The sequence below is a fragment of the Barbus barbus genome, assembly GCF_936440315.1.
Source record: "Barbus barbus genome assembly, chromosome: 32".
NCBI lineage: Eukaryota > Metazoa > Chordata > Actinopteri > Cypriniformes > Cyprinidae > Barbus > Barbus barbus.
Window position 1 is genome coordinate 1,023,445 of NC_136760.1, and position 24,625 is coordinate 1,048,069.

Consider the following 24,625-nt stretch of genomic DNA (forward strand, 5'->3'; position numbering starts at 1 on the left):
AGACACAAGACACACACACACACACGAATCCATGGAAAAAGTATGTGAACACTTGGGCTTCATAGCTTCAATGAAAACTAAGAATTTGCTGAAAATGTGTTCACTCTCAGACCATCCAAGATCAGGATGAGTGTGTTTCTTCATCAGGTTTGTAGAAATGTGTCTCTGCATCAGTGTCTCAGCAATGGATGCTCTGCAGTGAATGGGTGCCGTCAGAATGAGAGTCCTAACAGCTGATAAAAACATCACAATAATCCACACCACTCCAGTCCATCAGTTAATATCTGGAGAAGACTAAAGCTAAAACAACTCCAGCATTAAGATGTCCATAATCCATAATAACACTTCCTCCAATGAAAACGTGTTCTGGTCTGAATCAGGAGAGAAATCTGCACAGATCAAGCAGCGTTTACAAGACAAAACAGCTCTAAACAAATATTTGGCTGGATTTTGATGTGAGAGACAACAGGAGACAACTTTTTCACTGGAGGAAGAGTTATTATGGGTTTATTATGGGAAAAAGTCCATCTCCTGTTGTCTCTCATTTGAGTTATTTTAGTTAAAAAAGTCTTAATAATGTAATGTTTCCAGATGTTAACTGATGGACTGGAGTGGTGTGGATTATTGTGATGTTTTTATCAGCTGTTTGGACTCTCATTCTGACGGCACCCATTCACTGCAGAGCATCCATTGCTGAGACACTGATGCAGAGACACATTTCTACAAACCTGATGAACAAACACACTCTTCCTGATCTTGGATGGTCTGAGAGTGAGCACATTGTAAACTAATTTTCATTTTTGGGGCGAACTACTTTAACGTTTTGAGACATCATTAGAGTTTTAAATTTTTTGGGTGAATGGCCCTTTAATTGTCCATCCTGGCCACCATTACTTCACATGTTGCCTCCACTGCATTTGCGTAGATTGGCAAGCTATAATTAACTAAAGTACAGTCTCCAGCGTGCCTCTTTAATTAATTACCTCTTTAATTAACAGTTAAATGGGGAGCAACCTTACATAGCACGTAAGAGCCACTGCACATTTTCTCTGCTTCATCTCAGTCTTGTTTTCACACACTTGCAAGCCTTTTCCTCTAGTAATTGGCTTTGAGAGAGCCTGGTGGATTTGCTCTAATGTGTTTTCTAAAGTTCAAACAAACAAAAAAAAAACTGCAAATTAAAAGGCAGCTTTCATTGATCTGGAATGCTGTATTATATGTAACAACATATGACAATTTCCTCCTCAAAAATGAATGGGGCAGTAAGTATTTCCAGTTGTCATGTAGGCTCAGAGAAAGGTTGATCGGTTCATCTTGTGCTGGAGTACAAATTAACATTTAGATTGGCTTGCAAAGGTTCAGACTTAATATTTTCAAGATTACTTTAAAGCATCTTATGCTACTATATAAATATGATATATATATATATATATATTTATTGATTTGAATATATTTATATTTGCATTTATGCATCAATGTCTTTGTTAACTCATTTGGTCACCAGTTGCCCTCTATAGTAGATTAGCATGACTTTTGCCCCTCAGGACTGACACTTGCCTTCACTTACTGGCCTTTCCATCACTACAAAACCCAGAGATTTACCTTGCTGTTTACCTTCGAAATGAATGTGTGTTACGATCTTCTCTTGATGCAATGATGTTCAATGCATCTTCTGCACCGAAATACTAACTTAAATATCTTTACCTATCTTAAATGCTAACAAAATATCTTTACCTATCTTGTCTGAACTGTATGTAAATGTTAAGCCAAGTCAAATCACCTTTATTTATATAGAGCTTTTAACAATACAGATTGTGTCAAAGCAGCTTTACAGTATCAAATAGGAAATAGTGTGTCAGTAACGCAAAAGGACAATAGTAAACACTCAATTTTCAAGTTGTATTGAAAAGAATCATATGTAATACTATTTTTAATGCAGAGGATATTATAAATCTCATAACTGGATCTATGTGTGTTAAAAAGCATTTGCTAAGGGAAAATAAATAATTCATTACACAAATGCGACTACTATTTACACACACACACATATATATATATATAGAGAGAAGATGACCATCCCATTCCAAACTTATACTTACATAATGAAGAATATTGCTTCCCGCATCTCTGTTCTAAGACATTAAAAGTTCAAGGACAAGTTGTGAAGCATGTTTACCTTTCTACATTCGATATATGCAGAGTTGTCCCCTGGATATCTTCAGCTCAGTATAAATCCTCTCAAGCATCTTGCTCTTTGGCTCTCACTTAAATACTGAGAGACACTGTTATTTTCGAGGAATATCCTCCATTGAAATGTTGTCGCCGCTGTGTTTTGGCTTAATTAGTCCTATTCTTAGAGTGCAGCCATAAGAACTCAATTGGATTAGAGCAAAGGTTTGACGGGTCAGTGGGTGACCAATCACTGTGTCCAGACGCCCCTCCAGGGTTCCACTAATCTGACTCAAAAGACGTGAGGTGTGCCTCTGGAGATTTCATACTGTCCACTACAGTCTATTCTCATCATGCCATTACATGATGCATTCTGGAAATGTTAAAAAAATTGATAAAAACGGATCCCTCATACCTTTTCCTTTTGTCAAAAGAATGACTGAATTATTGTATTCAGCACTTACTCACTAAAGAAACAATAATGTTGCTCTTTTGTAACCCTTTTGTCCTTGACCTTTTGTCAAAAGGTCAAATAGCAGAAACACAAAAAGTTAATGCATCATCATACTAAACACGATTTGCCGATTAAATGCACAATTTTAAAAGCATAAAAATAAGTATTTTGGATCCAAGAGTTGCTTGAGTTTGAGATATTAAAAAGCACACCCAAAATAATTATAATTGTCATTTTTACCAATTTGTGTTGATACCCATGCTTAAATTTGACCTTATGCTTATTATTTTTGTAACGTGTGGATAAATTATATAAGTCTTATATAAAGGAAAAATTATATTTTATATAATACACATTTTTTTAAATAAAAAATAAAATGTAAAAACAAAAATTGTCAGCAATCATTCTAGAAATGGATGGAAATGAGCCCATATTTTATTATATAATGTCTCATTTGCATATTTAAACAACATTTCAGAATATTCGTAAAACAAAACAATTGTCTTAATGAAGCTAATGTAATTAAATAACTGGAGAAATTAAAATGTTACCCCATTCACTTGTGGAATTTCACAGTTAAAATACTTATATATTGTGTCATTTTGTTCTCTTGGAGAACAAATTTGTTCTGTGATTATAAACTCGTCAAGTAACGCTAAAATAAGGCCTAATTATAGTGATTTTGAATTTATTTTTTATTATACAATGTACATATTTTTTATTATACAATGTACATATGTACAGCGGTTCTTCAGCGGTTCTTTGGCATGACTGAGGTCCTATATAGCACCGCTACCATACACAGAACCTGTTAAGCTCCTGTATGGTTCTACAGTGGTTCTTCAGCGGTTCTTTGGCATGACTGAGGTCCTATATAGCACCGCTACCATACACAGAACCTGTTAAGCTCCTGTATGGTTCTTCAGTGGTTCTTCAGCGGTTCTTCAGCGGTTCTTTGGCATGACTGAGGTCCTATATAGCACCGCTACCATACACAGAACCTGTTAAGCTCCTGTATGGTTCTACAGTGGTTCTTCAGCGGTTCTTTGGCATGACTGAGGTCCTATATAGCACCGCTACCATACACAGAACCTGTTAAGCTCCTGTATGGTTCTTCAGTGGTTCTTCAGCGGTTCTTCAGCGGTTCTTTGGCATGACTGAGGTCCTATATAGCACCGCTACCATACACAGAACCTGTTAAGCTCCTGTATGGTTCTTCAGTGGTTCTTCAGCGGTTCTTCAGTGGTTCTTCAGTGGTTCTTTGGCATGACTGAGGTCCTATATAGCACCGCTACCATACACAGAACCTGTTAAGCTCCTGTATGGTTCTTCAGTGGTTCTTCAGCGGTTCTTCAGCGGTTCTTTGGCATGACTGAGGTCCTATATAGCACCGCTACCATACACAGAACCTGTTAAGCTCCTGTATGGTTCTTCAGTAGTTCTTCAGTGGTTCTTCAGCGGTTCTTCAGTGGTTCTTCAGTGGTTCTTTGGCATGACTGAGGTCCTATATAGCACCGCTACCATACACAGAACCTGTTAAGCTCCTGTATGGTTCTTCAGTGGTTCTTCAGCGGTTCTTCAGTGGTTCTTCAGTGGTTCTTTGGCATGACTGAGGTCCTATATAGCACCGCTACCATACACAGAACCTGTTAAGCTCCTGTATGGTTCTTCAGTGGTTCTTCAGCGGTTCTTTGGCATGACTGAGGGGCTATATAGCACCGCTACCATATACAGAACCCGTTAAGCTCCTGTATGGTTCTTCAGTGGTTCTTTGGGGTGATTAAGGTGCTATATAGCACCACTGCTGTACAAAGCACCTAATCGGGCTAAAAATCCTGTAGTGTGAGCCGGGCATTAGAGACATCTACCCAAAATAATCTTGAGTATACACACTGAAAAAAAAGATGAATCACAAATTCTATAACAACACCATAAAAAAAACACAAGAGTTTTCCATATCCAATTCAAACCATTCAAATAACCCTTTAACAGGGCAAATTCTGTGTAAAAAGATACCTCTTTTACTTTATTACTTAAAATTTAAAATATTTTTTATCAACTTCCTTAATTAGGTTATTAGAGACTTCCAATGAAGCACACGAGATAAAATAATTATACCGTTCATAGACAAGTCCCTCATTAGCCAGAAATTAAATATATTTTTATCATAGCGATTTCTCGCGACGTTCAGTAATAAACAACGTGACGTCATCGGGCAAAACGCAGAAACTGCACGTCACATCAACGCAGAGACGCGGTGACGTAGTACGCAAGTGTCCGCAGCTGAAGGCCTCTGGACGGAAGCTTGTGTCTTCAAGTGGAAAACAAGACGAATATAACATACTCCTGAGCTCAGCGTGAAGACACCGGTCCTTTTCTAAACCTGCTCTAGAACTGGCTGCGTCTCTTTTAAGAGGGTGAGTAAACATTCGCAGTTTAACCGCTGATGTTTTTAAGGTGGGTTGTTGTGGGGGAGGGTAACGCACCACAGTAAACTAGCACCGCTGACTAGCTGCTTTTAGCTGGTTATTTGCTAGAATACACCTCTTACTGTGTTCTTTCACTTACTGGAGAGTATTGTGTTTAACACTCTGTTGTACAATACAGTATTACGATAAGGCACATCGGCTGATCCTGGCGTGATGGTATTAGTACTGTGGTACTCTGATATATACCATGGTAACGTTACTGGATGATGATATACAGTCAAACCAATATCATTTCTGATACCTTTTTACTAGTGTGGAGTTGGTGTTATCTAATTGTGTACTTAAATTTAACAGCTGAATAATTTTTGGTTGGTTGTAACGTTAATCCATTACACACAAAGTTATCTGACATGATCAAGATTAACACAGTTTAACTCGGTGTTATTTTATTACCATTTTCTAAACTATAGCGAATAAACTGATAATGTGAGAGATGTTGAATAAATGTTGGTATACTTTAAAGAATACCATGGTATTGCTAAAAAGTAAACGTGGTGTTTATGGTATTTAATCAATCTGTAAATGAGAAGATCCACGTCTAATATTGGCTGTGTCTCAAACCCAAGTGAGCTGCCTAGCTTGACAGCATTGCCTGTGATGCCCAGAGATGCTGTCTATGTAGGGAAGTTTTGAGAGCCGTTTGTGTCCATGCATAACTCACTGTGCTCTGATTATACAGATAGTCTTTCACTGCATAAACCGGCTTTGATTTGATTTGGATTCAGTGTAATGCACTGGATGGAGCTGAGTCCGATCTGAGAGACTGAGGTCATTGGTTGTGGATGGTGCTTTGAGATGTTGAATTCAGGGCATTCGGGTGCGGTTCTCCGTATTATTTTAGGAGATGAGATGATTGACACTTTTCATTCACATTGATGCTAAACAATGCAATATCTGAATTAAAATGTAATTAATTGCAAAGTCCCGAATCTCTCATTAAACGGTTTGCTAAAATGGATTTAAGAGTAATTCAGTGCAATTAAGGGCTACAACAATTAATCAATAAAAATCAGTAATGAAAATAATGACATCCACCAGTCACCTCACTTTAAAAAACAAAGTGAAGTGACATACAGCCAAGTGTGGTGACCCATACTCGGAAAGTTAGGCTAACATTTAGTCTGGTAATCGTATATACCAGTTAACATTTACTTGATTTTGTTTTCCTTTTTTAATTGTTTTTAATTTAGTGACTAAACAAAATTGGTAAACTTTTCCAAAGCATTAACAACTAAAAAGTTCTAAAAAATGCCTTTCCATCGAAATAATTTATAATATACACATACAAATATTAAAATAATAGTAATAATAATAACATACAAAATCAGGATAATACACATTTATGAGAGAATATTAATGTAAAAAAACAAATACAATTCAAATGTTTGATATAATTTAGTTTATTTTAACTTTAAAATGGTGGGCAAGCTGTTTTTTTTTCTCTTTTGGCAGTGTTTTACAGTGTAATTTTCATTTTTATGCTCATAATATGTAGCACAGCCTACACATGCATTCAATATATTTGTTTTCAATCAGTATACATTATTTGGAGGACGACATTAGGCAGGATGTGAGATAGGCTAACATTTATAATATAATAAGTTATTTATACACACAAACAAAATATAGTTTGGCTTTTTATCCAGTTAATAAAAAAAAAAAAATGAACAGATTGATCTATTAAACCAATCAATTGTGAATTGAATATGTGTTCTGCATTTCATATAATGTATTTAGGTTAAAATGAACCAGAGTTCTTTCTCTTTTGACTCTGCAAAGCATTTTTCAAAGACACTGTCCTGTCCTAGTAGGTCTTAAAAAGTGAAAGTGACATATGGCCAAGTATGGTGACCCATACTCATAATTCGTGCTCTGCATTTGTCCCATCCAAAGTGCGCACACACACACACCGTGAACACACACCCGGAGCATTATTCCCCACATTTATTGATATGCCTTGAGTGACAGCAATCACACGAATGCAGCACATGAACAGAAAATCCCATGTACAGGGCTGAGGCTGTGTTGATCTTAATGGAAAGAGGACAAGTCACATTTTCGGCTGCCCTGCTGTCACTGCAGCATCCTCAGCTTAATATGCTACATTTGAGTAATGACCGTCTCAGCCTGGGTCATTTGTTTTCTCAGTTCCCTGAGCAGTGTACCTGTTTAAATATGTATTTCTGCTTCAAGTCACTATAACGCTGACGATGCGTTAAGACGAGGTTGTGCTGCTGCTGCTTAGCTCAGATTCATTACTCGCTTTCACAGTGTTGCAGTATTGCATAGATTTTCATGGCAGTAGTACATGAACAAAATGTATTGATATTTTGCAGCATTTTAATGCTATACAATATTTATCTTGATATTGATGCATGTGCTCTGAATTTCTCTTATCTGGTTAAAAATAAAGCATGTTTTTCACTAAACCAAAATGATTTTGATTTATATGTACACTGTAAAAATAAAAAATTAAGTGCAATTTTAACTAAAATTTGCAAAAACGCTACAGAAAAAAACCTGTTAACAGTAAGTTCCTGTACTATATACAGGGAAAAACTGTAAACTGATATTCCTGCGTGACACTCACACTCAACATTTGAAGGTATTTTGCTTAAATCATGTTTTTTAATCATTTCTGTTATCAGTTATGTACATTTGGGCTTTGTTACATCTTCAGTTGTTTAATGAAAGTTTATTGCATTATTTAAGTGTCACGTGTTACCATGATGGTGTTTAGTGTTTGCATGAATGACTCTGTGCATCTTCTATATATTAGTATATACTTCTGCATGTGCTGAAGCTGCGTGTGATGAGCTTTGATTCTTCATGTGGCTTTCTCTTTTACCACCTGCATTATTATGCTGCTTGTCGTAGGGCTGAACAATTAGTCAAATTTCTAATCACAATTACGAATGTCACAATTACGTAATCGTTCAGAATCCACTTATGTTACTCTGTGAGCTTAAGATGTTTTCTTTTCTTTCTACATGTTATCTTAAGGGTTTTTGCATTTTTTTTATTTTACTTTTATTTTTAAAAGTATATGTTTGTTTTATTTTTACTTTTTATTTAAAGAAGAACCCAATCCAATGTATAGTTCACATTTGAGGCGTAATATAGAAGTTTTTCAGTTAGAGTGTTTTCAGCTTGTTTATTTTCATCTAAAAATATGGCATGCAGTTGCTGCAAACAATGGTATAAACATCATTCAATGTAAATTATGATGATCGTAATTAATAATCACAATTACAATTTCAAGGGAATAATCAACAAGTTATGATTTTAATAACGGTTAATAGCATTGTGCGTTGTTGAATTTACTGGTTTACATTGAAATATTCTAATTTGTAAATTACAGTTTTATACTGTAAACAGTTTTTGGACGTAAATGTTTTTACAGTTTTTCTGTATTTTTTACAAAATTATTCTGTAAAAATGTTTTGTAAAAACTGCAGAATTTATTTTACAGTGTAGAAAGAAGAATGTAGCAATATTTACTTGCATATATTTACACAACCATTTTTAATATATAGGCCTAGTAGAAAATGCTATTATATGTAGCACTTTATGATTCATTCATGAAAAGGAGTTTATACTGTTTTTGCTATGAAGTTGAAATCTGAAATTCAGTTAAAATGCTTCAGTTTTTTAAAGCCTTGAGTCGTGAAAGATCATGAAACTAGTCTAAAGACACAGAGAAACGTTGGAAAACTGACCAAATAAAAAGCACATTACAATCAATGTGCAAACTGTTCCTCATTTAATATACACTGGTGGCCAAAATGATTAGAACATTAGTATTTTCAGCAGCTAAAAATGTTTTTTTAGTCAGTTATTTCTATCTTTTGCTGTAGTGTGTCAGTAGGAAATATCATTTTGTCATTAATTGTAATAATCCAGTGAGATTTTAGTGCTCCACACAGAGATCTGATCATCATCATTCAATATAAGATGAATATTATTTCTAGTTGTAATGCACTCTTGCATGATTTTACATTTAGTCTAGGTCTTCTTAACTCATACATTTGCATTTATACATTTTACCAGATTTTGAAGGTCAAGTCAAGTTTTTTTGAAAGTGTGTTTTATTAGCAAACTACATTGTTTGTACATTTCAACTGCATAATCAAAACAAATGTAGGACATTCATTTATTTCTTTGTCTTTTCAGATTTTTGAAGGGGAAGTTCTTCTTGAATGCCCAAGACAGTGTCAGTACGGTTTTCACCATGAACAGGAATAAGCGTGAGAAGGAATATTACAGCATAGATGTAGGAGATTCAACGTTCAACGTCTTGAAGCGATATCAGAATTTAAGACCAATCGGATCTGGAGCACAAGGCATCGTCTGGTAAGTTGAATTGCTTTTTTTAGTCTGTAGAAACAGATTATGATTAAGTAGAAAGTGTGGTGAATGAAAAGCTTATGTTTGGCTTTTTCCTGTTTGTTTTTGTAGCTCAGCGTATGATCATGTCCTTGAACGAAATGTTGCAATTAAGAAACTTAGCCGACCCTTTCAGAACCAAACCCACGCCAAACGGGCCTACAGAGAACTGGTCCTGATGAAATGTGTCAACCACAAAAATGTAAGACATGTTTTGCTCTGTCTGTGTGTGTATGTAAAAAACTATGTGAATATGTGTTGAATATGTGAACTTTGTGAATTGATTTTCTATGTGAATATATGTTGAAACATAATTTATTTCTGTGATCTGCAGCTGTATTTTCAGCATCATTACTCCAGTCTTCAGTGTCACATGATCTTCAGAAATCATAATAATATACTGATTTACTGCTCAACAAACATTTCTGATTATTATCAATGTTGAACACAGTTGTGCTGCACAATATTTTTGTGGAAACCGTGATATACTTTATTTTTCAGGATTCACAGATGAATAGAAGGTTTAAAAGAACAACATTTATTTGAAATATAAATCTTTTGTAGCATTATAAATGTCTTTACTGGCACCTTTGATCAATTTAATGCATCCTTGATGAATAAAAGTATTAATTTCTTTAAAAAATTATCTGAAGTGTACATATGTACTATTGTACTTAATTTTGTAATGATGTATTTTAGATTGTATGAACTTGATATCAGCACAGGGCACATCTTTTATGCAGTATGCTTTAATTTCACAGATAATTGGCTTATTAAATGTGTTCACGCCACAGAAGACACTTGAAGAATTCCAGGATGTGTAAGTTCTTTCTGCTCTGATTGTAACGGTGTATTAGAATGGAAGTGAAATGTTCTTTGGCTCTTAAAATCTATGATACATAAAATAAATTTGGTCTAGGATGAATTCAAATGGGTTAAATAAAGAGATGTAACAAGGTATCGATGAGTTCATGTTCAGTATGAACAGTAGATGCAACTGAAAACCTGCATAAATCACACATCTCTGTTCTTCGCACGCTTGCATCTCCTGTCTGCAGGTATCTGGTGATGGAGCTGATGGATGCTAACCTGTGCCAGGTCATTCAGATGGAGCTGGACCACGAGAGACTCTCATACCTGCTTTATCAGATGCTCTGCGGCATCAAACACCTACACGCTGCCGGCATCATACACAGGGTACACACACACACACACACACACACATCAAAGTTTTATCTCTTTGTTTAACTAATGACTTGATACTCTAGTGCAGGAGTTTTCAAATGTTTTGATGCCAATGATCCACAAAAAAGATGATCACTTACGGGAGACTATATTTTATAGTTTATTTTCAAGTGTATAAACCCATTTTCAACATGAAAATAGTGCTGTCAATAGAATAAAAAAAGCAGTTAATCTCCCAAAAAAAAAAGGTGTCTTGCAAAAGCCCTGCCTTAATAAGCACAACATTACCTAGAAAGCAAATACTGGGTTGAATGATTCATTTTAAATTAAATGGAACTGTTTTGTATTGATATTTTAAGCACCTTATATAATTATCTTGAACTATATTTATAATCAACATTTCCCTCTATTCTGTTGTGATGCATTTCAGGATGAATTATTCAAGAAAGATATATGTGATGCTGCCTTACAATTTGGCCAAAATAAGATGTTTTATTAAGACAGCATAATTTTCTGCCAACATTCATGTAGGAGTGAATGCCTAATGATGGCTAAAAATGTTGTCTAGGTAGGCTTCGCACATTTTTAGTTTTTCGAAAAGACACCTATGTCTCTTAGGGCAATATGGTTTTTTTTTTTTTTTTTTTCAAGAGGAATATCACCATTTTTCTTCCAAGTTTTAAATCTCTGCATCTCAGCACATTAGAATGGTTAAATGTTTGATTACAATTTAAAAGATTCATTAAATTGTTAATGTTTTATTCCTTTTTTTTGATAAGTTTGTATTCAACCTTAAATCTAGAAAAATAGATTAAAATAGACAACACAGAATTTCTTTGAAATTCAGGGGGAAAAAATAATTTTATTGTGGAAATGTTAATAAATTATTAAATTGTTAAAGTTTTATGAATTCAATTGTTTAGTGCTTTTTGATTATTCAAAATGTAATTCAACCATTAAAACATAATCCAGATAGACTAAAACAAGGAAAAAGAATTTGTGGAAAAATAAAAGGAAAATTGTGAAAAAATGAAACTCTCTAAAATGTTCATTTTTGGTAAACTTTTAATAAATTGTTGTTTAATTGCCAAAATCCAGAAGAATAAAAAAGAAAAAATAGAGTATATTTTACAAGAAAACATTTCAGTAGCACTTTATTGTACAGTCCTGTTCCTCGTACATACTATGTCCTTATTTTAGTAATTACAATAACTAGGTACTAACCCTGAACCTACGCATAAACCTAACCCTACCCCATGTAGATACCTTATATTTCCAGTACTTTAAGTACACTGTAAGTACATGTACTGTAAAATAAAGTGCAACCCGCATTTCAGTCTTTCTACTTCAAAATTTTATGTTTAAATCAATGTGTTACTTGCCATTTCTTTGTAATTAATTGTGAAATTTACCAGCAACTTCTGACCCCTGACCTCTTCACTTCCCAGGATCTGAAGCCCAGTAACATAGTAGTGAAATCCGACTGTACGCTGAAGATCCTGGACTTCGGTCTGGCTCGGACGGCCGCCACCGGCCTCCTCATGACTCCTTATGTGGTGACGCGCTACTACCGTGCCCCCGAGGTCATTCTGGGCATGGGTTACCAAGCCAATGGTGAGTGCTGACCTGATGTCACTGCATGTAAAGGGTCCCACCTGAGCACCTCCACACCATTCTGCTAAAACAACCTCGACCTCACCTCGTGTTTTAACGTCAAATAGGGCCCTATGATTTCCACGATGCGGAAAACTCGGACGGAATCACGGAAGTTACTGTATAACGTGGAATGTCACGGAATTGGTCAAAGTTTGGATGAATTAATCAAAAGTAGGTCATTACACTTAAATTAAATCGCAATATGGACTAGTATCTGTAAATATTAAGCCACGAAAAGGCTTTAAATATGAGTCCTGTATGTTCTGGGTGTCTGTGTGAATGAATGGCGCAGACGCGTGGTTTGGTTTACTACACACACACTGAAGCGTGTGACGCTCGCGGTGATTTCAGAGTCTGCCGTCTCACTAAATGAACACATGAACAACATCTCCAGACCTGCTCTGAGAGTCACCTCATGAGCATTTTACCCTTTCATTTGAGTAAAACTAGCGTCATATCATATACACACAGAAGCGTAAAGGTATTCACGGCAACCCGTCAAAATAAAGGTTTGGTTTAACTGGAATAAACTGTCAGAAATATATTATTGTGCAGTGGAATGTATGTAATACTACTTCTACTATTATTACTACTACTAGTAAATTATTAAAATAAATTTAAGAATTAATCACACAATATTTCTCCCATGTCAAAATTCAAATCAAGATTTTATATGGCTATTGTAAAAATTTATTTTAATAAATTAAGTTGCTTTTATCCATTCAAATGCTTAAACACGGAATTTGGTAAGAATACAACATGTGAGGGGGAAAAAAACTAAACATATTACATAGGGCCCTAAAAATATAATTTTGTTGTTAAACTTTTAATATATTGATGTTAAATTGTATAAGTTCCATGATTAATTAATTAGACATGCTTTTTGATTAATACAATTTAATTTAACCATTAAAACGGAATCCAGAAAAATTAAACGGATTTCATAAGGCCCTAGTCCAAGTCCCTTGAGGGATTGTTTTGTCCAGCTGAACTAGTTTCTGCATGCACAAGCACACTGGATGGGTTTGCCTGTAGCACTGAGCATCTAGACAGGAAAAGCATTAGTCACTGAATCTTACGTGGGAACTGAAAGTGGTTCGCTGCAGTACAAAAATCAATTTGAAGGCCAAAAACGCTGTCGTTTAGTCCTGGATGGTAGTGCTGAGGAAAAATTGGCACAGAAAAATCTCAAGCAGTCGCGCTGCCCTTTATGCTTTGCTTATGTCTTCTCTTTTTCCTCTATGCTACATTGGTGTAGTGGATATTTGGGCTGTTGGCTGCATTATGGCAGAGATGGTGCGGCACAAAATCCTTTTTCCAGGGAGGGACTGTATCCTTGTTCGGCCTCTAGTTGTTTGCTTGGATGTTGCACTGTTTTGTGCAAGCAGAGCCGTGTCTTGCTCTGTTATGGATTATCGGCCTGTGATTCTGCCTCACGCACACTGAGATGTTTGCATGCACCTGTCACCTCTGTTGCATCCACATCAATGCACCCTGTTCCTTATATATATGTGTGTGTGTGCTTGATTTTCAGTTTTTCATTTGTAAGATTTTTGGCATTTTAATTTGGTTGTCATTTTCATTTTTCAGTTGATGTCTGGTCTGTTGGCTGCATCATGGCTGAAATGGTCAGAGGTAGTGTGTTGTTTCCCGGCACAGACCGTATCCTTACCTGGTCGTCTTTACTGTCCCATTCTAAGTGTTGTTTGTTCCTTTTGTTGAGTTATTTTACCCTGGATGTGTGTTTTGTCATTGATGTGCGAGACCTGATGTAAAAAAGAAGGTACAATTTTTAATAGAAGGTTAATAAAATCAATAACTCTTTGCTCCCTTACACAATAAAATGTTAAGTGTTAATTTTATTCATTTCACCACAGTACAATCTCACTCCACATAACTCCACATTTTTGTGTAGCTCTAAGCAGCATTTTTTAGTTTATTGATTTTAATTTATTACAGATGTATGCAGAGTACAGAAAAAGTTCATTAAAAAAAGAGAGACTATTTATACTTATGTACTACACAACATCCATAACTGTTTAATTAAGAAAACTTAATTGGTTTCCATATTTGATGAAAAAAAAAAAAAAAAAAGGTTAAATTTATACATACATTTTTTCCACCACCATTTTAAAGGTTCAATGAAGTTCTTAGCAATGCATATTACTAATCAAAAATGAAGTTTTGAGATTTACGGTAGGAAATTTACAAAATATCTTCATGGAACATGATCTTTACTTAATATCCTGATGATTTTTGGCATAAAAGCATTTAACATTTAAATGATCAATACTAATATATGTACACACACACACACACACACACACACGTTAATATAACATTTTCACTTTCAACCGGGACTGAAAAAAAAGACTTGACGCTTCATGTCAGATCAGGAAAATGTTATGTGTCACTCTCAAATTAATAAAGAGGTTAACTGCATAATGAAACATAATTCTAGCTCAAAGTGAAACATATGTATGTGACTTGGCAGTCAACAAATCTTAGTCTGGTAAGAGAGTCAGTAGTTTTCCTTAGCTTGCATCTGAAGACATTGACCAGTGGAACAAGGTGATCGAGCAGCTGGGCACACCGTCTCAGGAGTTCATGATGAAGCTCAACCAGTCTGTGAGGACTTACGTGGAGAACCGGCCTCGCTATGCTGGATACAGCTTTGAGAAGCTCTTCCCAGACGTGCTCTTCCCTGCAGACTCCGACCACAACAAACTCAAAGGTGAGGGATGCTTCTTCAACATTTAGACCTGACACAAAGCTTTGGCTTTATGGTGCTCTGTTTACACTGTAAATATTGATTACTGTATATATTGTGCAATTAGAAATGGATAGTTCTGATTGGATGAGCCATGTTCAAATATGCAATTAGCAGGTATATGCACACTTCAGACTCGGTGTACAACTGTAAACTGCAAGGAGACATGCTAATGACGCTAGGCTAGTCTGTTTTGTTTGCTGAATATATTGTTTTATTTATAATTGTGAATATTTATTAAAGTTAAATTTTTGCATTTTACTATTTTATAGATACAAATGAAAATAAATGCATTTGATGTTACAGTACAATTACATTAACATTTTTTTTTACATATTACTAAAAGTATTTAATTGGAAGGTGCATTTATTTTATTTATAATCTAATCTAAAAATAAAATATGTAATATAATTAGTGCTGTCAAACGATTAATCGCATCCAAAATAAACGTTTTTGTTTACATAATATATATGTGTGTGTACTGTATATATTTATTGTGTATATATAAATACACACAAATACAGCATATATTTTGAAAATGTTTAAATGTATTTACGTGTATATATTTATATTCATATAAATATATTTAATATATAAATGTAAAATTTTTCTTAAATATATACATGAATGTGTGTGTATTTATGTATACATAATAAATTATTAAACTTTATGTAAACAAACTTTTATTTTGGGATGCGATTAATCTTTTGACGGCACTAAATATCATATTTCTATATTTAATTATTATTAATATCATTAATTAGGGATGCACCGATGCCACTTTCTCCAGTACTCGCCCGATACCGATACTTTTATTTTTGGTACGTGCCGATACCGAGTACCGATACTGATATTTTCATTGCATTTGTACATTTTTAAAATATTGGGTACAGAAAGCAAAAGAGTATGTATAATGTTAATTGGTTAACTTCATTTATCAAATAAATACAGTTTTTTTTGAATAAACAATTTATTCAAACACCTTTAAAATTTCTCACATTATCACGGTTTATTTGCTGTAGTTTAGAAAATGGTAATAAAATATGACAAGAACTCAGTTATACTGTGTCTGAACAAATTCAGCTTGATAATGTCAGATAACTTTGATAAAAGGTACATAATGGATTACAATCAACCAAAAATGATTCAGACAGCTGTTAGTATGACAATATTTACCCAACTATCAATACTCTGTCGGGCCACTCTTAGTCTTAATGACAGCCTGAAATCTCCTGGGCATGCTGTAAACCAGCTTCATGCAAACCTGAACTTCAGTTTTTTTCCCAGAATCGGTCTGAATAATTTTTTGTCCCAAATTTGTATTAATTTTACTGGTAGTCCACTGTATGAAGAATTTTTGGTTCTAATGTTACGGTTTACTTTATTTTGATTTGACTGTATAATATCTTTGGTTATTTTCACACTTAATTATGCCCATTAAAATGTATTTTACAAGTTTTTGTTACTTTCACTGTTCATTGTTTTGCTCTATGGTACATCATCTTTAATGTAATAGCATTAGAGCGGCTCCATTGCAGCGGCTCAGTACTGTAATTACACGTTTTGCTGTAATAATGCAGGGAACCACTCGCTATAAATCTCCTAACTGTGATATTTTCAGAAATAAAAGTTGCTTTTTTTCATCTGAAACGTGCTGCAATTTATATTCCAAAGCCACTCATATAATGCATAATCACTCATGAAGCAAGCATAACACACGTGACGTGCGCACGCATTTGTACTGGTGCAGAAAGAGAGAGACAAGTACAGAACATAGCGCATAGGCTGTTAGTTTCACTTTCCCCAGAATGTTGTGTATGCTTAAGGTTGAAAATAAATGATGGTTTATAGTGAATACCCCTATAAATTGTCTTATATTTATGAGTTAGTTTTAAGCCAAATGATGCGTGTGCCAAGTGAGCGAACATCAATAAAGATCACACAACAGAAGAGCGTGCACGCTCTCCCTCCCTCCCTCCCTACCGTTAAGTAACTCGTGTATTGTTTTATTTACTTGAACTACAAACTATCCAGTGATGTCTGTGAGAAAGGGATATTCACTCGACGAGCTCACGCATCTGCGCCGCCATTAGCCCATCAGCTCGCTCACAGGCGTCAATACTGAATGTTTAACATTAATTTCATTGCATGCATATACTTCGTAGACATCCTTAATCTCTAATAACTCCATTCTGCTGTCTGTTGTTCTGTTGTCTGTATTTCTTTGTCCGAATATGGCACTTATCACATGCTATGTGGTATCGGCGTTTGGTATCGGGGCATTTTAACGAGTACGAGTACAGGAGGTCAGTATCGGGTATCGGTGCATCCCTAATAATAAAATAATAATAATAGCGAAAAAAATCACATGGAGAGTCATAATGCACAGCCAGCACCAAACGGACAGAATGGCAAAGGTAACTGAATTATAATTGCCACCATTTAGAATTAAACAAACTTGTATTTGTGATGATCCGAGCTGACCAAACAGTTAATTGTGAAATGTTTGCGCTTTGTACAGTACCAGCAGTGCAAGCGTTTTCATAGGATCTAATTTGATTCTCGAGTTCATTCTTGTTAAGTAAGGCTGCGGTTGTCACCGGAAAAACTTTTACCCTTCTTTTCTATTTATTTATTATACAATTAACAATAGCTTGCTCTATTCTTTTCTATTGTCTGTTTTCTTTGTATTTATTTTATAATTAAAAAAAACAAAACAAAAAACCTTGCAATGTGTACCGTGTTAAGCGAACTGCGACTTGTTATAGCACTTGCATTTTATTGCTCTTTTGTTGATTTTGATTGCTTCTGTTGTCCTCATTTGTAAATCACTTTGGATTAAAGCATCTGCTAAATGACTAAATGTAAATGTAATGTAAATGCAATATTTTGCAGCGAGCCAGGCGCGAGACTTGTTATCCAAGATGCTGGTAATAGATACGTCTAAACGAATCTCGGTGGACGAGGCCCTCCAGCACCCCTACATCAACGTGTGGTACGACCCGTCAGAAGTGGAAGCGGTGAGTGTTGATCCAGATGGAGCTCGAGCTGCACGATCTCTCCAGAGAGAAGGGCTGATGGAGCGAGTGACGTCTGCTTTTCTTTTCTTTGTCACGTATCTGATTGATGTTTATCTGCTCTGTTTCAGCCGCCGCCGGCGATCACGGATAAACAGCTGGATGAGAGAGAACACACAGTGGAGGAATGGAAAGGTGCGCTTTTTATTTTAAATCATTGATTTGTCATAAACTCATAATATTTAGTCTCTGGTTAAAGGTTTGACCAAACTTGATTAATTCCAATTTTATTTTAAACTAACTACATATCACAAATCTATGTGTGTATGTGTGTTTCTATCTATCTGTCTGTCTGTCTATATTAGTCAATCGATAAAAAAAAAAAAGTAACTAATTAATTGCACTTTTTTTCTGAAATTAATCATGATTAATCCCACCTAACATTAAAGTTTTTAAATATACTTTTATATTGCAATAATTTTACATGAAATATTCAAATTAATGTACAAACAACATAAAGACAGTATATTTTTAATATTTGTTTAATGGCATCTTTTTTTTATGACTGAAGGCCGGTATCACTGATACCAATGCCACTGATTTCTCTATAAAATAGTTTTTTTCCCCCTAATATTTAACCATTGACTGTAGTCATTTAACATTATAGTTATGGCTGGGTATCGAGATACTTTTTAGGCACCGACCGAATTGCCTCGATACCTACTCGAAAAACATCTTGTCGTTCGGTACCAAATTTCGATACCCAAGGGGTTAATCTCAATAACGTCAGTGAGCCAATAATCCTGCAGCACTAGGTGTGTTCGACTAGAAGCGGCGACACGGCGGATGCGCAGATTGATCAGTGTTTGACGGGGCAGTCTGCTCTCTATATCGCGCCGTTTTGTTTATCACACAGACTGATGCTCGCGGTGATTTCAGGGTCTGCACATAAACACATGAACAACATCTCCAGACCTGCTCTGAGACTCACTTCATGAGCATTTTACCGTTTGATTCGAGTAAAACTAGCGTCATATCATCTATTCTACACACAGAACTGTAAAGGTATTTACGGCAACCCGTCAAAATAATAGTTTAATTTTAATAGTAAACCCCCTTTGTTTGCCCAAATAAATACATAAACTTTGATTTTCAATAATTTAAAGATTAATTCAATTAATTTTTATGCCTTCATTTGAAAACCAGATACAGAACTCAGAATGAAAATAAAACATTTCATAAGGCTAATTCATTAATAATGTCTATTTTTGAAATCCATTGAATCAAATTAATTTTATATCAAACAGTATATATATTAATGTGTTTTCAGGAAATTCAACGAATATATATATATTTTTTAAATTATTTAACAGAATTTATCTGTTAAATTAGATTAGATTAGATTAGATTCAACTTTATTGTCATTGCACATGTAAGGTACAGGGCAACGAAATGCAGTTAGCATCTAACCAGAAGTGCAATAAGCAGAGGTACAGGATATACAGTGCCTACAATATGTTACATATGTACAGAATATACAGATAAGGCAGTAGTACTATGGACATAATTTACAAATTTTTAAATACTATCAGTGTGATATACAGATGGGTGATATGAACATACTATACAGATGGGTTGTACAGTAAATGTATGTACACTATGAGCAAAAACTATGAATATAATTACAAATGGATATGAATAGCTATACATTAAGATATATAAATACTAGTGCAATGAACATTGAAAGTGCATAGAAATAAAAATTTACAGTACATAGTACTCAGTATGTGGATGTTTTTTTTTTTTTGTTTTTTGTTTTTTAACCGATTTTAATGATGGAGAGGGGTGAAGAGTTTGTGGTGGTGTGTGAGGGGGGTATCATTGGGCAGAGTTTAGTAGGGAAACAGCTGTAGGGAAAAAGCTGTTCCTGAGTCTGCTTGTCCTTGATCGGAGGCTCCTGAAGCGCCTCCCAGAGGGCAGTAATTTAAACAGTCTATGGTCAGGGTGAGAGGAGTCCATAAATAATTCCATGCTTATTTTTAAAATCGATTGAATCAAATTATTTTTATACGAAGTTAATGGTATATAGCTTCATATAAATTTATATTTATACAAATGCTGTGGAAATGTGTTCTAAGGGTGTATCTGTTCTTATTGGGTGTAGTGATCATAATATAATAGCGATTACTAGAAAAACAAAGGTCCCTAAAGGAAGACCAAAAGTAATTTATAAAAGATCATATAGGAAATTTTGTCAGAACTTATTTAGCAAAGATGTAAATAATATATGTTGGGCTGATGTTTACAAGGAAGGTCATCCTGATGATGCAGTAGCAGCTTTTGGGAAAAAAATAGAGAGCCTTGTTTCCTGATGTAATTTTAGCTCTTCTGTATCTGTTCCCTGATCAGAGCTGATATATAAGGAAGTGCTGGACTTGGAGGAACGAACGAAAAACGGGGTGATCCGAGGACAGCCGGCCTCACTAGGTTAGTTTCCTCCTTGATTTTTAAAACCAGCTCTGCGTTCAGCTTTTCTCACGACATTAACCCTGGGTTAATCTGTTTTAAACCTCAGGTTAAGGGCTTTAAACCTGGCTTAAATTATATTCAGGTTTAAAGAATTTTCACATGCCGAAAAAAGTAAATGTCAAACAAATGAATTATTTTATTAGAAAGTAGTCCATATAATGTCCAATCAACCTTATTGACTAAATATTCAAATAAGAACATCAGTCCAATGCTTACAAATGTATGGTGAAATCCCAAAACCTGGCTACTTAATTCATTTATATTTTGCATATCATATTTATATGAATTATTATGAATTTGTTTATCTTAAAAATATTTTATTTTATGATCAGTGATTTATTCATTTTAAAAAAGTCACCATTTATCAATTAAGATATTAAGTCTCGTGTTAGACTGTTTATTTTCCTTATATCATGTTTTTACCCTTGTTTTAATCATATAGTAAGGTTTATGCCTAAAACAGGAAAATAAAACTTTTGCACAATCGTACTTCTGAAATAAGAGTTGTAACTTTATTAAAGTACCATTTATCAATCTTTTTTTTTCTTTTCTAGTAAATACGTCTAAACGTCTTCAATGCAAGATTAATTTTCCTGAATAGTCACATTATTATGTAAGACATTAAGACTTGTTTTGAGAGAATATGTCTTGAATTAGGTTTATTTTTCTTACCTCATGTTTTTTTTCTTGTTTTATGGATAAATCTAATTCAGTGATTTTACTATTTATTATATATTAAATATAGTATATTAGTTTAGTACGCCTAAAACATAAAAAAATAACTTTATGCACTGTATTCTCTAAAACAAGTGATAATATCTTAAGTAAATTGAAAATGAAAGGTTTTATTTATAAATCAAATCAGTCAGTGTTTTTCTAGTAAATGAGTAAACATCTTTAATTCAAGATGCATTTACTTGTCAAGGAACATTATGTATATTAAGACTTGTTTTTAGACAATTGCCTTAATTAGTTTTTTATTTTAAGCACAAATATAACTTGAGGAAACGAGTTTTAATGTCTTACCCAGTCTTCTGAAGTAAACCGATGCTGTAAAGATGTCGGGTAAAAACGAGTCTGGGTTTACAGTTTGAAGTGTGAAAGTCTCCGAGTTTCCACAGTACCTGTCTGATAAAAATGGGATCTGTTTCTCATAGCACAGGTGCAGCAGTGAGCAATGACTCCCACGAGCCCTCCACGTCCTCGTCCTCCACAAACGACGTCTCGTCCATGTCCACCGACACAGACAGCAGTCAGGAGGCGAGCGCAGGACCGCTGGGCTGCTGCAGATGACTATCTTCCTCCTCCTCCTCCTCCATCATCATCATCATCATCATCCTCCGCTTCCACGCAAGCATCATGCCAGTCCGGAAACGCGTCCTCCTTTCTGTCTCAAACTGACACGTTCTTTTGAATTGACAAAGTGTAAGAACGGAGGTAAGAGTTTTTGAGGGCATCTTCAAAACCAGCATTACTTTGCTGCACCATCTTGCCATTTGGATGTGGAATGATTTGAGTTCATCTATATTATAAAGATGAATGGGGAATATATTTTTAAGGTGTTTAATTGTTTTGTTTTTTGAGAGAGAGTCACTAATTAGTGGAAGTTCATTAAACGGCACATGTCTCCTCACTGTTACTACTGCTTTGGAGTCGGTGGCGTATAAAATCGTTTGTTAGGCGGCAGAGGCGGTTTTAATATGACCTGATTTTAGTTGGACGTTTTAGACGTTTGTCTTACAGAAACACATTTTAAAGTTCTTTTAGGGTCTGTAAGCTACTCTTTTCTCTTTCTAATGTCATTGCACATGATTGACTTCAAGTAGTATTCTCTGTTAAAACACGTTTGGGTTTTCAAACGTCACTGTATGTAATCTAGTCTGTAAATATTTCAACTTTAAACACAGAAAACAGTAACCCACAGCTTTCATTACGCTTCAGCCTGATGTAAAGGTGTTGTTTGAACACTTCATTATCATGATATGAAACCGATATTGGGTATTTGGCCCATGCATATGAAACGCTTTTGATTTGTAGTACTTGTTTGCATTTACAACCAACCTGCGATCTTATTCATTACGCTAGGAGAAAAAGAACTGCTCCCAATGGGTGATTTTTAATAACGTCGTTTCAGATGGAGCAATCATGCTAAATGAATGGAGATGTATTAGATTGGAGGTTCAGAAAGGAACTGCTGCATTTTATGGCTGTCTAACGCTAAAAAATAACCCATCAGTATCAGATACGTTCCATTCTAATGCTTAGCAAAATGTAATTGTGTTTACAGTACTAGTGTATGTAGTGTAAACTCTGCTCCTCCTGAAACACGAACGAGTGAAATCCATCGCTAAATTTGGAAATTACTAACTACGTTTTTTGTTTTGCTTTCAAAATGGAGAAAGTGCCTGAGTCCAGCATTCATTCCTGAATGATTAGAAAGATGAAGAAATTTGGGTGAGGTTTTTCAAAAGTGATACTGTTCATATCATGTTGGGAGTGTCTATTTTTCTATTGTATTGGACGCATGTGATGTCGATTGAAAGGTCGGGGCATGTTGAGAAGATGATCTGTAAAGGGACGTTTCCTCAAGCAAGGTCTTTCATCAAAGTAATAGCAAATTGGAATCTTTTTGGTATGTGCGTATGGTTTGCAGCTTTTTGTTTATGGAAATATGCAAGATATTGCATGAAATGCTGTAGGTGGGAACTCCATTTCCCATGAGGCAGTGCTTTGGAATGTACATGCGGGATTGATGGGAGTTGTAGGAACTAAAGGTTTGAGTTCGTATAATGATCAGCATATGTATTTTTTTAATTATTTTTCCCATTTTAAGTGCTCTTAATTTGTCTTTGCTGTCTGTAGGGAAGTTAAGGAATTTTAACTTTAGATTTTTCATTGCATTTGCTTTTATTTCATCTCTCAAAAATGTTATAATTCAGATCAAAGTAGGCTTTGATGAACTACCTCACTCTAAATTTCTACAGATTTTTTTTTTTTGTGCGACGTAGCTGCCCGTAAGATGGATGTTAATACAGATTTCATTATTTATTTATTTCTAAATTGAACTATTGTCAATAGTAGGCAACGTATAGTTTTGTACATTATGTATACTTCACCTAGAAGTAAAAGAACTGAAATGTAAATTTGATCTTTTTGTTTAATTTTACTTTGTACTCATTTTTTACAGTTCATGTGCAATACCCACTGCTGTCGTGCTAGTTGTAATCGCTAGATCTAGACTTATTAGTTGTATGTACCCAGAGGTAGAGATATGTTTGGTACTGTCAGATAAATTCATGTTTATGTCTTTAAATCTGGATTATTATTTTTGTTCCTTTGGCTTATACTGTCAATGTTACATAACCCGTCTTACCAAAAACAAAAATCTGTGGCTGATGTTAGCAATTTAAGTTTAGCCACTGGACTTCAATCAACCTGGTAAGTCCGACTCAAAAGCATCTGTAAAATATCTTGAAATACCACCATGTTAAGGTTTGGTGCTGGTATATAATATTTGCTAGCAATGCCAGCCCTATAGTTAGTTATGAATTGCTAGCTCTGTGTGTGCTAAACAGCATACAGACTGAGAAGTGCACTACTACAAAGAATGCACTGGGATCTTATATCAATTGTACATGTACTGCAAATAAACACCTGTTTGAATCAGAACGCTCTCCCCTTTGTCTCCTTGCCTTTACACCACAGTTTAATATACAAGACATTTACAGGGTTTCTGCAGGTAAGTTTAAGACTTTAAGACCAATTAAAGAACATTTAAGGAATAAACCGAATGAAACAATACGTCAGTTTAATTTTTCAGAACACAAGACTTCATAACTTCAGTTTGCATCTCAAGTAAATATATCTTCATTTAAGCTTCTGGTGCTGTTCATTTTTGACCTGAAGATTTTACTTCATCAGAATGGTTCAAAACTTGGTACATATTTGGGACTTTGTTCGTGAATACAAA

General features: G+C 34.8%; 1 protein-coding gene across 4 annotated transcripts; it reads left to right on the forward strand.

Moving 5' to 3' along the window:
• The first annotated feature begins 4,861 nt into the window (after positions 1–4,861).
• LOC306852600 (mitogen-activated protein kinase 8) lies at positions 4,862–24,322 on the forward strand. Of its 4 annotated transcripts, none has more exons than XR_013782637.1 (12): positions 4,862–5,040; positions 9,286–9,465; positions 9,571–9,700; positions 10,260–10,318; positions 10,557–10,695; positions 12,132–12,297; positions 13,598–14,001; positions 14,891–15,073; positions 18,005–18,129; positions 18,258–18,321; positions 20,536–20,613; positions 21,813–24,319. XR_013782637.1 is itself a non-coding variant. In XM_079389576.1 (12 exons), the coding sequence occupies exons 2-12, from the start codon at positions 9,344–9,346 to the stop codon at positions 21,827–21,829; spliced, it is 1,155 nt and encodes a 384-aa protein (XP_079245702.1). In that variant the 5' UTR covers positions 4,862–5,040; positions 9,286–9,343; the 3' UTR covers positions 21,830–24,322. The 4 variants fall into 4 exon arrangements, 3 of the variants coding, with proteins under 3 accessions (XP_079245702.1, XP_079245703.1, XP_079245701.1); XM_079389576.1 differs by having other exon boundaries at positions 13,930–14,001; positions 21,813–24,322; XM_079389577.1 differs by having other exon boundaries at positions 13,598–13,669; positions 21,818–24,320.
• The last annotated feature ends 303 nt before the right edge of the window (positions 24,323–24,625 follow it).

Excerpts from the sequence above, each read along its gene's own strand:
- LOC306852600 (XM_079389577.1), top strand. The coding sequence starts at position 9,344 with ATGAACAGGAATAAGCGTGAGAAGGAATATTACAGCATAGATGTAGGA. Across the intron at positions 10,696-12,131 it reads CTGCCGGCATCATACACAGG|GATCTGAAGCCCAGTAACAT; the intron begins GTACACACACAC and ends TTCACTTCCCAG. Across the intron at positions 12,298-13,597 it reads CATGGGTTACCAAGCCAATG|TGGATATTTGGGCTGTTGGC; the intron begins GTGAGTGCTGAC and ends ACATTGGTGTAG.